General features: G+C 43.0%; 1 protein-coding gene across 1 annotated transcript in view; it reads left to right on the forward strand.

The window, feature by feature from the left end:
- The window catches only part of LOC144160566 (phosphatidylinositol phosphatase PTPRQ-like), a gene marked incomplete at its 3' end in the record, with an annotated part of 114214 nt that overhangs the window by 78003 nt on the left and 19681 nt on the right, over positions 1-16530 (forward strand). The window contains 7 exon segments of the mRNA XM_077691827.1: positions 2294-2544; positions 6305-6377; positions 7589-7695; positions 9392-9596; positions 11196-11302; positions 13620-13824; positions 15486-15592. Coding sequence (XP_077547953.1) covers positions 2294-2544; positions 6305-6377; positions 7589-7695; positions 9392-9596; positions 11196-11302; positions 13620-13824; positions 15486-15592 — 1055 coding nt within the window.

Raw genomic sequence — 16530 nt, forward strand, 5'->3', positions numbered from 1 at the left:
GAACATATCGCGGTTGGCTCTGATGTTGTAACTCAGAAACAAGATATAGCTAATCGTTTCAATCGCTTTTTCCAATCTGTATTTACAAAGACGGCATTCACGGATGAAGATAAGGAAACGGCCCATACTTGCACATGCGCCATGGATCCAGTTTCATTTGATCAAGCGGGCGTGTTTCAGCAGCTACTTAATTTGAACGAAAAGAAGGCTAATGGACCGGATGGAATACCAACTGTGTTTTTGAGGCGGTATGCGGAGTGGATGACGTTTTATTTAGTCATTATCTTCGAAAAATCACTCTTGACACATTCGCTTCCAAAAGACTGGCTGAGCGCCATTGTGAAACCGGTATTTAAAGGTGGAGATAGGACGCTTTTTACCAACTACAGGCCAGTGTCTGTGACACGTGTTTGCTGTAAGGTTTTTGAACACGTCATGGCTATTTTCTTGGAGACAAATGGGCTGATATGTAGGCAACAGCACGGGTTCAGGCAAGGGCTTTCCACGCTATCCCAACTGGTTGAAACTCTCCACGATTTTACCGCTGCTGTAGATAACAAGGAACAAGTCGACGTGATATGCATTGACTTTGCAAAAGCCTTCGATAAGGTCTCGCACCATAAATTGCTCTTCAAGCTGAAACAAACAGGTGTAAACGAAAATATCTTAAAGTGGATTGAGGCATACTTAACGAACCGCAAACAGTTGGTGCGAATTGATGGGTTTGAGTCTGAATCTCTTGATGTTTATTCCGGTGTGCCACAAGGTTCCGTGTTGGGCCCATTGCTGTTCTTGGTGTATATAAATGATGTTGTTGACGTTGTTAACCCTCCTGTAAAAATTAAATTGTTTGCTGATGATTGTTTAATCTATGCCCCAGTGACGTGTGCGAATGACCAAAATGTAATTAATGCTTGCCTTGGTGATTTTCAAACATGGTGCGATAAATGGGAGATGAAAATAAATTATTCTAAGACAACATATACGCACATAACTAACAAGAAACACGTTCTACCATTTACCTACAGCATTGGACCTAATTATTTACCGCAGGTGTGTGCATTTAAATATTTGGGAGTGCATATTACGAATGACTTGAAATGGCGTACACTTGTCGAGAAAGTATGCTGTGCCTCTTACAGAAAACTGCGTTTCTTGCGTGCTAAATTACCGAATACTACGAAAGACGTCAAGCTGCTTGCATATAAAACATTTGTGCGCCCTGTTTTAGAACATGCTTGTGCTGCCTGGAGCCCCCACCAAAAGAATTTAATAGGTAAACTGGAACGAATTCAGAGACTTTCCGCACGATTTAAATGTTCGAAGTATAAAAGGACGGATTCGGTTACCGAGATGTTAAAACTAAGCGGTTTGGAATCTCTAGAAACCAGGCGACAAAAGCAGCGCTTAAAAGTTTTTTTCAGATAATGCAAGGTCAAATAAAAATAGATAGAAGAATTTACGTACACCCCCGAATAAGCTCAGCAGCCGGATCAACCATGACGCGGCAGTTCGCCCCTTCGGTGCTCGCACGGACGTCTTTCGTAAATCTTTTTTTCCCGATGTCATAGAAGCATGGAACAAATTGCCGCGACATATTGTTGAAAGTTCTGACGTTAAAAAATTTGAATGTGCTCTTGATGTTTACTTCGCCGAGCAATGAATATGCTATTTTGTTGTTCGAAGTTGCTGAAAGTGTCAATGTCTGTATTTGCTTTACATACCTTATGCTTCCCTCTCTGTAATGACCCTCAAGTGAGGGTTGACAGTATAAATAAATAAATAAATAAATAAATAAAATAAAAACTGGGTGTGATGATGGCGTTTTCTTAGAGGCCAATTGATGTATAATTTTTTCCGAGATACCCACGTGAGGTTAAGGGCTACAAATTATAAAGCAGTGGCTCTGGAGCCAGCGTGTCACCATGGAGTGAGCGGAAACGATTCGTCGTCAACGGGGCCCGATAGACAGACGCAATTTTGGTTAAAACCTAGCGCTGGATAGCTTCGCTGTAATACTCGCGTACGAAGGCGGATAAAATAAATTTCATGGCAGCATTCTAACAGGTTGTTTCAGCTTATGCCATTAGAATCAAGACATCATAGAGTAAGCGCCGTCTATGTTAGTAAGATGCGGGCATGTGGCGGTTTAGATATTGCCGCAAGATTTATTGTGGTGGCTTGTGATGATAGTCGTAAGCATATAAATACTACAGCAGTGTTTAATACTCGCAATTTATTTTTCGAAAACAAATATGATTATTTGCCTCACACTACTTTTATTTGTTTTCAGCGCCTCTCCCTCCAACACTACTGAAAGCAGAAAGGCTTCTGGAAGATAGCGTCTCCTTGTTGTGGAACGCCCCGTATCCTCCTTATGGCCTGTTGGAGCACTACCAGTTGAAGTTTTTTGCAGCGAAAGAGCGGCACAATATTACGGAGCATGTTATCGCCCACACGAATTGTGGTCGCGAAAAGGGTCGGACAGAACAGCACTGCTACGTGGTGAATGGCCTGGAACCGTACGAGATGTACTACTTCTCGGTAAGGCAAGATTTCAAACAAAAGCATGAAACCTCTGTTTTATGAAACGCGCGAGACAGGGGAAATCGTTGTGAGGTACAGGGAATCGTACTGAAAATTGGAGCGCGAGCTGGGGATCGCGAGCCGGGAGGGGTAACAGAGCAGTGGTGGAGGAGGGTCCTAGGAGGGCTACGAGGAAGAGCTACGCTGTGTGCTTCAAGAAAGGAAAGCAGCAGCTCCAAAGGAGAATAGGCCACTGCCGCACTGCAATAGGGGCCGCCGAGAGAGAGAGAGAGAGAGAGAGAGAGAGAGAGAGAGAGAGAGAGAGAGATGACACTTGCAAATCTTGCCCGTTCAATTCGAATTTTCTGAACCTTCAGATCTGAGCTACCCAGCTCCGCCTCCCATCACTAGGTCGTATAAGAATGAATGAAAATGTACCATTGGGCAATGTACCATTAATGGAAATGTAGCATTGCCCACATGATATGAATGAAATTTCTCTCGTAAGGATTAATGGAAATGTACCATTGCCCACATGATATGAATGAAATTTCTCTCGTAAGGAATAATGGAAATGTACCATTGGGGAATGTACCAATTATTGCAATGTACAATTGCCCACATGATATGAATGAAATTTCTCTCGTAAGGATTACTGGAAATGTACCATTGGGAAATGTACCAATTATTGAAATGTACCATTGCCCACATGATATGGATGAAATTTCTCCTTCAAGCTACATGCAGGACAGTTTGGAGGATATTGATACGAGGTGGGGTGAATTAGGTGCTGAGGTGAAGATACCGACAGGGGCGAAAAGCAGGCTTCTGGCGATGGCGAAGGAGTGGGACGATCTTCGGGGGCTGCTGTTCACACGGCTTGCTTGTAAAGTGGCGACGGGCTCGGGCGCATTGTTGAACAAAAAGTTCAAGAGCAGCTTAACCGAATGTCTAACCTGGCTCCTACCCTCACTTTTTAGGAAGTTTTAAGTTTAGGAAGGCTCAGTTTCCGTAAGCATTTCATGCCTAATAGGCAGAGTGAAACACAGAAACTACACGATTGAATGAGTTAAATTTCAGTGGTATTTCTCGGGCAGAGGGAGCACCCCTAGTTTGCACTTGGTTATTTTGTTCGTTGTTTCCTATTGGCTTCTCGTTTTAGTTTATCAATCCCTTCGGAGGCAAGAGACGTACGTTGAACTTGCCGTTGCTCACACTTAGTCGAGCTCGGCAAGCGTGATGTTTATTATCAGTATCGAAGAAATACTTTGCAAGTACGTTCTTTAGAACAATTGCAAGCCAATAAATGCGATGGAGGTGACACCTTGAACAACTACAAGGAGATAAGACCGTGTGAGCCCGAAGTAGGTTAGTTATTATACGCCAAGGTTCGGAAACATGCGTCCCATGGGCTGCATACGGCTTACGAGGAACTAATATGCTGCCCCCAGCATGTCTTCAGACCCCCCACTTTTCCTCGTGTCACTTCCGCTCTGAAGGCCGACATGCCAGTTGTGACCTCAAATGGGGTTAGACGGGAGATATTGATCGCTTACAGTTGGCATTGCCCACCCCCGCTCTTCACACTTATCCAAAGTACTGTCAGTTATCGTCAAATATTATTTCCAATTCACTGATTTTTCTCGTTGCCTGCTAATGCACCGCCCCCCCTCGCCGCGCCCCCCCCCCCCCCCCCGGATTTGCTGTCAGGCCCTCCGCCGTGTCGGCTTAATGCAAGTCGACCCTCCACCTCAAATAGTCGCCAACCACTGTTATACGCCAAACTCCCACCTGAGTTTTCCTTTTTGGTGCATCGTGTGCAGCTACCGCACTCCTCATTGCACATCAGCTTCCGCTGTGCCTTGCATGCCCGACGCCCCTGGGTGTTGCCTAGCAACGCCCTTTCGTGCCTGCGCGGCATTCTTTCATTTCGTGACCTGGATTGACCTTGTAACCTGGATGGCTTAATAGAATTTGCAATCTGACAGAACGACAGGCGCAAGTTTATGCGGTTGGCCAGCTGGGGATCTCGGGATAATACTTGCTTTTCACGAGTTGTTGCTGAATTACGTTCATTGAAGCCAAGAAGAAGAAGATAAGAGACTGCCGGGTGGCATCTTCGTAGTCTAGAAAGGCACAGGCGGTGGCCACTCTCCTAGCCTGGAAAGTAAGTGTCACCTGAACCTCGAGCCGAGCGTTAGTAATACAGCATTCCCAGAACTGTGGGGACGGGTAGGTACACGAATCCGGGTGTTCGGAGCGTACCCGTACAAAGTGACAAGTGGTATTGGGTATAGGGCATTTCCAATCTTCCTAAATCTGCGTATTGGGGGATATGTAATGAATTATGGTTGAGTGGAGGTAGGTTTAGGCTTGGAGCTAGCGTCACAGGCGGGCATCGCTAGAGCTAAAAGGGGGAGGGAGTGGCTAGACGAGGTAGTCTTTGTGGTAATAGTGGAGGATGTTTATGTATCTGCTAGAGACGAAAAGGTCGAAGAAAAGAGGTGACAGATTCGAACCTTTGGTTTCTGTCGGAAACACTTTTTTTTCGATAGGAGTCTAATTCTGTTTTCTCACTGGCCGGCGTTCTGGACTGGCTGCATGTGTCGTGGGATGGGTGCTATGGTAATGTGAGCACACATGCCGAAAAGGTTGCGGGTAGGGACGTCGAGTGCTGTTAGTTTTTAGCGGTGGTGGTAGTGGTGAGGGGTGAAACATTTATCTAAGTGAAAGTGGTTCGAACTTGAAAGCGGGAGAAGGCCTCAGACCAGGGCCCCTGCGGCGGCTGCGGTCCTACGTGCCCGGTCCACCAACAGATCACGAAAGAAATTAGTAGACGCTCTTGTGAAAAACACGAACGACAAGAAAAGCAGTGCAGACTGTGATCAGGCAGTGAATTAATTACGCAAACAGAACGATTGTCATGAGCAATGATGCCGTCATTTCAGTCTCATCTACGGCCATGGGATGTATTAGCTCCACACTTATTTCTCCATCCCTCTACTGCATTTTCAAGTTCACTTCCAGTGACGTCATATTCCACCTTGTCGCGAGATCACTAAGAGAACATCTCTTGAGGAAGTTACGTCACGTTCATCATTCAGGGTTTCCACACGTAGCTCCGGTATAATGAGCCCTGTGAACCAGACCTTGCAAAAAAAGTGTTATGGCTTTCAGGTATTTTTTATTAGCACAAATTTATGCGTTGAAATGACAGGCAGCATCACGTCAGTTATGGCTATGCGGATAGGTGCACGTTGGTAGCACAATTATTTGAACCTACGGGGTATTTCAATGCTTGTATTGGCGTTGCGCTTCTGAGCACAAGGTCGCGGGTTCGATTCCCGGCCGCGGCGGCCGCTTTTCTGGTGGAGGCGAAAAGCAAAAACGCCCGTGTTTACGAGATTTCGGCGCACGATAAAGATCCCCAGGTGGTCAAAATTAATCCGGAGCCCTCCACTACGGCGCGCCTCATCGCCTGCGTTGCGTCGGCGCGTTAAACCCCGCAATCAATCAATCAATCAATGCTCGTATTGGCTGCAGGTTTGACTCAGCTGCATAGCCTCCAAAACAACTAGGGTGCTCCTTCCGGTTTTGATGTTAGTTTGAAGTCTTCTTGGAACTTCCGAAATGAATATAACTGGCGATTCTAGCAGCGTCTTTGCAAATTGCCTATGAAAAGTTCAGTTTAACCGGTTTATGTGAATTATGAATAAAGTGGGTAAAGTTTAGGTCCTTTAAATAGTTGACGCACGTCTTTTTGTGTACCCAATTGCAGCTTCAGGCCAAGAACAAGGGAACGGCGTTCTCTCCATACTCAGTTGAGCTGGAAGTAAAAACGAAGGAAGCGGGTAAGTGCTATATCTCATTAGCGCCGTTGCAAAAGTTGGGTTCTAATATTGCGCCCAATGAAAGACATTTTAAAACAGACGGAAACAATTTCATTTTGTTGACAAAATAATCATTAGAGAAACATCGCCGTCTTTGTAAAACTTTTTCGGTGTCCAAGGCTGCTGGTGAATCTGATCATGGCACGTATAGCTTTGAATAACATGTCCTTGGATGCGATTTCAAATGCGAAACGTTTTGTACTTTGGTCTGGGAGTATAGCCTATCATAGTTTTCTACAGGCAAGTGTCAAAGCTGAACCGAATCGAAGGTTTTGTACTTTGGTTGGGGATCGAGTATAGCCTATCATAGTTCGCTACAGGCAAGTGTCGAAGCTGAACCGAATCGAAGGTTTTGTACTTTGGTCGGGGAGTAAAGCCTATCAGAATTTGCTACAGGCAAGTGCCGCAGCTGAACTGAACCGCACCTACCCTTCTTATGAGTCTATGTAGAACATTGTTATGATTTGTAGCATATTATGAAGTGAAAAAGATCATGTAAGTGAATATGGTGAGTGACTGTAAACTTCGAAAAAAATGATTTCGTGACAAGAACCATGGTAGCAAAAAAGGTTTATTTGCATAAGAAGAAAAAAATTTCAAAAGTGTGCATTGAACACTGGTATTAAATGAAAGCACTTTGAAGTTAGTAAGAGATACCTTTAAAAAATCGATGCCTTTGAACCATTGAGGTCTTTTCTCGGTTATAAAAATATCGATGGAGCATTGGGTTGTTTAGTTCGTCGTTATTGCATAGTAGGGCAGAATATATATATATATATATATATATATATATATATATATATATATATATATATATATATATATACTTGAGAAAATGGTAGACGCACGATTAAAAACAAAAACAGTGGTTTACTGACGTTTCGACTGGAGGACCAGTCTTCATCTTGAGTAACCCAAGATGAAGACTGGTCCTCCAGTCGAAACGTCAGTAAACCACTGTTTTTGTTTTTAATCGTGCGTCTACCATTTTCTCAAGTATTTCTTCTGGCTCCTCGAGAAGTTTTTTTACTGCTTATATATATATATATATTGTATATATTGTATATATTGTATATATATATATATATATATTGTATATATACAATCTGCCTGCTCAATCAACGCGATGCAACTACCAGAGCGCCATGTTCTCAATAGAACTGCGTATGAAGTTCCAGGGCCTCCAATCAACATACGACTGTTGGAGGATACTGAGCATAGCATCGAAATCCTGTGGGATTCGCCACGGAAGAAGAATGGAATACTTCGGACCTACGAGGTGAACAGTTGTTTTGACAATCTCAAAGGAAATGGGAGATTTTACCAAATTTTTGCCCAGAAAAAATGAAGTGCATGTGCTACCAAATTAATTGCATATGTGGGTGGATCGTATCCCCCAAATACCGTAAACTCGCTAAGTGGGGTATTACAAAAAATGTCATGTAACGGTATATCGGTGCATATGTGAAAAAGATGACAAAAAGGCCTAGAAATCGCCGTTAAAGTAGTGAGTTACCGAAAACCGCTGTTTTTCTGGCAGTTGGACATTCCAGCAATATATGCGTCCAGCGTTGCTCTTGTGGAAAGGTCGTAAAAAAATTATGGGCATTTCTGTAGGCGAATTTATTTAAAAATTGATCAGCCAAAATATCTGGATGCTTCCATATATTTCGGCTGACCAACTTTTAAATGAGCTCACATCGTCTGCACTAGGACAAAAACTACGGGCAATAATTTCAGCCTTTGGTATTCGACTGTTTTATTACAAGGAAATGAGTGTGGTTTTTCTGCTGAGTGTGATTGGCCAAAAACGTCAAGTAGGGGTATATCAGCACATTTCAGAAAAAGGTGACAAAAAGATTTATTTGGCAGTGGACCGTTTCCGGGTCACAAAAAGAGCTTGTAGAGGCGAACACAAAAATAACTGGCGGCCCTTTAGACCACGGTAGCCCGTCACGCTGTTTTCGATATTGCTAATCACGGAGTCCGCCCATGATGATAGCTATGAGGCTTGCTTTGCGTGCACACCAAGCCGGCTTTTTAAAGCGAAGCTTCAGTGTCCTCACTGATGGCGTCTGCAACACAAAAACGCCCTGCAGTAAAGCCGACTTTCTCTGACGATGATGATGAATGATCGTGTATGAAGGGAAAAAAACGCTTCAGTGGCCGGTATGAGACCTGGGTCCCTCGCGTTGTGAAGGCGGCGTGTATGTGACTGCTCCATTTCGACATGTTCGAAACTCAGTCCAAATTCAGACGGCAACCCTAGAATCCGTTACGAGAAAGCTTCGCGTTACCCCATCATCGTCGTTAAACGGAGGGATGCATGAGTTTTCATCTTCCTGCGCAAAATTCGGTCTTTCAATGCGCTATTGGCAAAGTTTAGCACGTTTCCTTATGGGGATGATTGATCGTCCGGTGACACAGTGCATCTTCAGTAGACACTAAATGCAAACCAGTATCTGTTTGAAGTTTCGCTTTGCGTCATTACCGTATCTGCCCGAACCGGCAACTGCGATAACAGCAAGCCACCAAAAGTAATGGTGGCACCTGCAGGCGCATGCGAAGGTAATGGTTGTGGAAAAGGTCCATTAAAGGTAATGGGTGAATTACTGAAAAACAAATACCGCTGTCGTTCTAGTAGGAAGGAATTCAGGTGTATGAGTGTCAAGCGGTAACTTTGTGGGATGGTTGTGGGAAAGATTCTTGAAATTTATAGAATATAGAAAAAAAGCCTTGTAACCTTGGTGTAGTCAAGAGTACATGCAATCCTTTCTAGGGTCGTAAGCCGGCAGCATGAAAATTGGGAGTTGGAATTGAGCTGGCGATGCGTTGGTATGTTCTATGAAATCGCTATATTGCCACGAAAATGCGATGGTGACATCCTTAGTTAAAGATGTGGTCAATTAAGTAGAACGGTAGAGTGGTGAACTGTGACCAATGACAGAAGGTTTTATCCTCTCTCTACACCTCAGGTCAACTGCACTCTAGAGCATACGTTCGATCACCTACCGCCCGAAAAATGGACTGCGAGGTCGGCCACAGTGAATGCCACCGAAGCGACTTCCTTGCACCTCCGAGATTTGTCTCCTGGTTCAACTTACAGTGTGTGTGTGCAGGCTAGTACTGGTGCTGGTATTGGTGAAGCGGTTTGCGGTAACTTCTCCACTAAAACAGCAGGTGAGTGTCTCCTCTCAACCTTCTATCGTGTAGGTTATTTAACCAAGACCGGCTGTAGCGGCGACGTTTGCATGACTTGTGAATTTTTCTTGTTTGTTTTTGGTGAGGCTATAGTGAATTGCGAATAATGTCACCTGTTTTTGGCGAATCTGGCTTATGTGCATTGCTGCTTAAAATTTTCCACAGGGTACGTGTAGCAGCCGCAGTGCCCTTAAAAAGCAAGGCAAGCTACAATAAATTTAAATGTTTATTTTTTTTAAATTATAGTACTCGCAGAACGTATTGTGAGATAGGAGGATGTTAATCAGAAACCCTCCAGCATATATTAGGTTCACTAACTTCACATCACTTGTTCTTAAAAATGAGCAATTAGAAAAAAATGTGTGGCGATGACAAACACAACTTCAGAAATGAATGGAGTCGAAGTTGTGGGCTTACTTAGAAACTGGTAAGAGCTGATTCTTTGCTTTGAATTTATCAAACATGTTCAAACTACCTTGAAGTCTAAGCAGTCAGCCAACAGCGACCATGCATTTTAAATTTGAATTCGGTATTGATGAGGCGAAACAAACCTCATAAATACTGCTTCGTGGTAAATGAAAGTTTGTTATAGATTCAGTTATGTGCTATCGTTGCAACTCTGACTTCACAAATTTTCGTCGATATTTTCTTATCGAAATTAGGTAAGCTATAGACCTCAAGATATCCAGAGCACTGTAAAATCTTGCAGATTTTGTAAGGGGTTTTTAAAGTAATCAACCGTATATTGAATTCATTACCAATGACATTGTATGAAGGCATGATTTTTAATTTGAATATTACACTTACCAATATTGTGTATTTTATGTGATGTAGTTTATAAAACAATGTTTGCTAATTCTCAAACTATGTTTTTCTTATTTGTACTTCACTGAAGCTTCTCTCTCGATTAGGTGTTCTCATATTTAGTGGCTTTATTTGCTGCCACACCCAGTCACGTTTACCATTCCTTATCGAGGATTACGTTACCGCCTGCCGACTCTGGGACGCTCATCGGTACACTAATGATTTTATCTCTTGAGAACAAAAATAAATTTGACTGTCTGCGAATGCATGTTTTACATCATTGTATAATGTACGGAAAGTTCGGTGTGTTTTTATTATTTCTCATTTCTGAAAGAACAGAACACCACAAGGTGCCGCATATGGGCAGATAAACTCTTATTAGACCTTGAGGTAAACTTTTACTCCAATATAATATCTACAAACTCTATATATTCGCGGTTTCTTAAACGTAACCCTGATCACTTCCTGGACTCCGGCATAGCCTACACAATATAGATAAATATAGATAGGTAAATACGATTATCCAGTAACCAGCCTTTTGAGCTACATATTTCCAGCAGAAATTCACGTACATTGGCTTGAAGATTTGAACCACTCGTTAAATGTTTTTTTTTTTCAAAATCTTGTCGTTAAGGGCAAATAAAGATGTTTTTCTCTCTCTCTTTCTCAGCTGTCGTTGGTGCCACTTCAACGCGTCTTACACAAAATACAAAGTTCAATTAACATCCCATGATACCATAGTCCTTTTGCTACACAAAAAATTCTCGACTTCAGTTCCAGGGGTTCCGGGTAACCTGCGGTCAACGGAAGAGGCTGTAGACCGACTGCGAATTCACTGGCATGCACCGACTCTAAAGAATGGAGCCTTGACAAGCTACCAGGTGAGGCGATCGAATTTAATGACTGTTAAATAGATAGGTGCTTCCATTCAACAACATCACTTCGTACAGCGTGTTGTTAGGCTAGTTGGTATTGCATTTTTGAGGGTACAAAAACTGCGCTTGAAAGACAAGACAATAAGAAACGGACAGGACGGAAGGTCGGCGCCCGTCCTGTTCGTTCCTCATTGTCTTGTCTCTCACGCGCAGTTTTTCTGCCCTAAAAAAACATCACTTCTCTTTGCAGGGGAAACTGATTATTCCACATTATCACATCCAGTAATGCAAAACTAATTTGTGCTTGTAATTATAAGCCCAACAGTATAGGTTACTGTCATAAAAGCCTTCACGCTACCCGCAACGAAGAGTAAGCAGACATGGTTGGGGCATTTGCCATTAGTCTAGCTGTCAACCAAATTTTACGCTGGCCTAATTCATCTGGTAAAAAAATATCGTCCGCTCTGAAGAATGGCTGCACCCACGCCTCTACCAGTTCAGTTTAACTTACATCAGTCCCAAGAACGGCATTTACCAGGGAATATGAAATTCTCATTCATAAGCAGAAAAGATCCTCCGTTCAAAGTAACAGGATCTGGTGATCTCCGTGCCAGTATCGACTCCTTACACTTACGGATACAACAACCAATATCACGGGCAAAAGGATGCTATGTCAGGGAGAATATGAGTGAAAGAAAAAGGTGGTTTGAAATCCTAGATAACATATTTAAAAAGGTCCTAAAAGGTCCACTTGGGAATGGAGGAGAAGGGTTTGAGTCACGTGCCACCTGTGATAAGAAGCCACAATAAGACTTATTCTCACGTGCTGACAATCTGCACGTTATACAGCAATGTGTTTGAACATCTTCGTTGCAATAAGATTTAATTCTCGGGTCGCAGTATCGTAGCCGCAATTTTACTCGTTTGGATGAAGAACGGCTTCACAAAGTCGATAGTTTATAACCGAAAGCCTGTTATCTCTGTGATTCATGGAAGGCGTGAAAAGCAATACGTCTTTGCTAGGTACACGGAATCGTACAAAAATGAGAAAGCGAGGAGGCGATCACTTCCCAAATTACAGCGGTGTCGGATGTTGGTCGGAAGAAGGCTGTTAGAAAGGGCAACGCTGAGCCGGTTGGACGAGTGTAGGCCACTGCCGAAGGTGCAAAACAAGCCTGCTTGACAAATAAAGTTACCCACAAGTGCTCACAGATGGCCCTTTCATGACGGCCCGTGAGCGGAATAACCTGCTAGTCCAGTGGTGACGGGCGTGGCAGCGAAGTTTATCCCAACGCAAATAGCAACTCAACAGAAGGTCGAACTAGGGTTTCTTAAACAGTAGGTCAACGGAAGGTTCAACTAGGCCTTCGCCTTCACATTCTTTTATAATGTTTTGAGAATCCTTAGTAACTTTCCTTCAGGTTCTGAGATAAACCTCGAGCACAAGGTTTTGCCTCCACTTCCCTGCTTCACTGCTGCCATCTCAGAACACCCTCAATTCAAGATTACCCTGCAAAATCTCATTTTTTAAAGTGTGTAGTAATAGTATGTACTCCCACTTATGTACTACCACCGTTGATTGTCATAGTTCGGTACCCGCCCCCCCCCCCCTTCGCACACACACACGCTCCTTGCTGTGGTACCTCTTGGCCCTGAAAGTATCGTAAATAAACAAATGAATACGCAGGTGTCTAAACAAATGGTTAAGTTTTACGGATTATATATAAGAGAAACGCCGGCAAAGCCCGGGCAATATTCCTACTAAATTGTGCAGAAATGTAAGAAAAGCGTTATTGTTGAGTTCACCTGTTCTACGCAGAAGTGAAGAAAAGTTGCACAAGAACTTGCTTAAGAGACAAAGGCACTGAGCCTAGTAAGAGAAAGCGGAATTATCGCTACTAAGAGAAGGAACAGTTTGTCTTCAAATCTCGTTCAACTTACAAAAAAGTTCATAGCTTTATAAAAAGAGTCATAGGCTACAATTGGTTTTCTATTTGGAAATACAGATCACGTTCTATATACCCTTTGCGGAGGGTTGTTCCTGTGTAATTAATAAAGCAACCGACTTTAAAAGACAGAACTAGTAGCCGAACATAGATGTTTAGATCAATACGACATCTTAAAAGTTAGCATTACAACTGCTGACAATAACTTTCTGTTTTGTTCGCAGATACTGTTTTTTAACATGTGGGGAATAGTCGCGCAAAGTAGCTGGGTACGGTGAAAAAACACTTCGAACAGGGGCACATTCGCTAAAACACCACGATAACAGGTGTAGGTAATGACCAATGACGAATGAGTTTTCTACCATGGTTCCCTGCAGGTGAACTCAACTTTACAACATACCTTCAACGACCTGGATTCAGAAAGCTGGGCTTCGAAGTCGGCTGTAGTAAATGCGTCAAAAGAAACTTCACTTTACCTGACAGAGTTACCTCCGGGTTCCACGTACAGGGTCTGTGTCCAGGCCAGCACTAGCGCAGGCTTTGGAAAAGCCGTGTGTGGCAGCTTCAGTACAAAACCCTCTGGTGAGTGCTTCATAATTTGTATGCCAAACTCCAGCAACGCTCTTCGGGTACGGTACTTCACCCGGATTTGGTCGAAAGCAAATGCATTGAAAAAAAACCACAGTTCGTATGACGAGTCAGCCTTTTTGTTTACTGTTATATTGTGGGATGTGAGCCCGGTAATTTGGCTCATCAAGAAATTGGTTGCGTAATGAGTTATTTGTGCGCTTGTTAAACCATACCTAATAGTTAGGCAAAAGTTACAGCAGCCTGAAAAGACAATTTGTGGTTCTTGTCTTTTTTGCCTCGGTTAAAGCCACAATAAGTCAACTGGTTTCACTGCGATTACGTGTTATCATAGGCTTGTAATCACAAAGGGACAGTTTTAATGCGAAATCGTTACTTGACTAGGTTGGCCAAAAGCGAACCATCGGTGCGCGCACAATTCGAACTAGCTATGACGCGTTCTATACAGACGGGTGCGGTAAAAAAAGGAAGCACAGGGACATTAGTTGTGCACCCAATTCCCGTTGACTGCGACTTGTTCTACAGCGGTGGATGCACCAGAAAAAATGAAACATAAGGAGACATTCAACACGCGCTGAATTCAATTTGGATGTAGCATGTTCTATAGAATTCATCGTAAAAAATAAACACCAGAAAGCACATGGTGCGCGCTATTCGAACTGGCAGTTAAAAAGAGCCAACATGTAGATATGCGGCATTGCGTGGATTGACGGCGCAGAAAAGAGCTCAATCTGTAAGAAAAGCGCGTTAACAGAAATCATTGAGCTGGGTGGTTCATTTATACAGAAAAAGGATTGGGCACTAAAGAGACGAGGCCGAAACTAGGCACAAATATATGTATTTGTAGTTTGCGTCTACTTTCGTCTTCGTCTGCTGAGCGCCTAATTATTTTAGTGCCGAAATGAACCATCTACTTCAATAAGTTCTGTAAACCCCTCTTGGCTGGGACATGTTCCATAGCATATGCATAAAGAAATAAATACCAAGAATAGCGTATGCTTCAGAATTCTTACGCGCAGTCCCAATTGGAATACAGCTTCTGCGGAGGCAGTGTTGCAGCAGCATTTCCTGGAATTCTGCAACAAGAAGCAGCAGATAGTCCGATGTCAAGGATTTCTTAAACCGTAGGTTTTGGCCGTAAGTCGTAGTCGAAGCCATACGCCGTAGGTTCTGGCTAGGTTCGTCAACGGCCAAAGACTCGTTCATGAACCTAGCCAGAAGAGGCCTTCGTGCTGGCATCTCAAATATGCTCAAGCCTCCTCTGGAACATTTTAGTTTTCACATGCATTTGTGTTTGCCTAGTCACAATACGTATCGTTCATATGGAGCAAAATTTGGTTGAAGGCGATGTCTCAGGTTTCCCTTTTGTGCTTCCAGAATCTTTATCCCCAAAGTTGGTTAATAGTCGGTTTGAAATGGGGAGAATGCAGAGCCCCATTTGAAAAATTTCTTTAATAGCAGGAGATGTGTCGAAATTGGCTTATAACCCATCAGAACACGCATTACGAACCCTGAAATGTCACTTAATACAGTTGTTGAGCAATGCGCCCTGATCTATTCAGAGTAGATTCGTCTTTTCAAAAGTAGTCTATTCTTTTAAAAAGTGCGTCAGTTCGCCACAGAGCTATGGCAGTAAAATAACGCATCGGCTTCAGTTCCAGACGCTCCAGATAACTTGATGATGCTGGAGGAAACTGCGGATAGCCTGAAAATTCGCTGGGATGCACCGGTCCAGAAGAATGGAGCCCTGACAAACTACCAGGTAAGAAAAACGACATGTTTATAAAGTTGGAGAAAACAAATTGCTCGACAAAAGTGGTTCACTTATTAGGAAAAGTTTATTCTCTTAAAAACTAAAACACGCCTTGATTTGTTCAGTTTTTCTTTTCAAGTGACGCAGAGGATAGTTGTCGCTGTTGTTCATTGTTATGATTATTCACTGACATCGCGATATCATTCATGCATTAACATCCAAAAGAACGTAGACGTCTTACGTGACACCTTCATTCCAACTCTACGTTTAAATCGGGCCGCTGCATTTTCCGAAAAAAGAAGCAAAAATTACAAGTAAATCTACTCTGTGAATGTGTAAGACCAGCGAAGCGTGTGCACTACACAGAGGGGACGCAAATTTAGGCGAAAGGTACGAGCAAATTTTATTTATCTCTAGACTGGATGGTGGTCTTCCCTATGCAAAACGGTACATACCTGCAACTGTAGCCATACATTTTGCCGTGGTTGAACGCAGTTAAGTGGTTTGACGAGCAATAGCTCTGTTTTAGGGCTAGAGCGCACAGTTAACGCACACACATGAGAAGGGTACAAAATAGTCAAGTAATAGAAAAACAAGTTCGGCGAAGTCGAACATTATTCTGCAGTCCTCCTTGAAACGTACTTTGAAGGCCTGCTTTCCGAAAAAGATATTTTCCTCAGAATAACAGCTGCAATGACATATATTAAACTCACAATAAAATCTGCAGGAGTCCGGCGAATTGCGCACTAATGCGTAGGATTCTTACGCCACTCATCTAGACTGTGTCTTTTTTAGTCAAATTTGGCTATGAGTAGCCAAAATTGTACGGTTATTATTTGTTTCTAAGTTTTCCTTTGCTTCTTTTCACCAGTGATATAAAGTTACACCATTATAGGGATTAACGGCCTTTGTATAGTCAATTTTGTATCTTTCCTTTGGTGCAACAG

The sequence above is a fragment of the Haemaphysalis longicornis genome, unplaced genomic scaffold (genome assembly GCF_048455015.1).
Source record: "Haemaphysalis longicornis isolate Haplotype H1 unplaced genomic scaffold, Haemaphysalis longicornis Haplotype H1 scaffold_106, whole genome shotgun sequence".
Classification (NCBI taxonomy): domain Eukaryota; kingdom Metazoa; phylum Arthropoda; class Arachnida; order Ixodida; family Ixodidae; genus Haemaphysalis; species Haemaphysalis longicornis.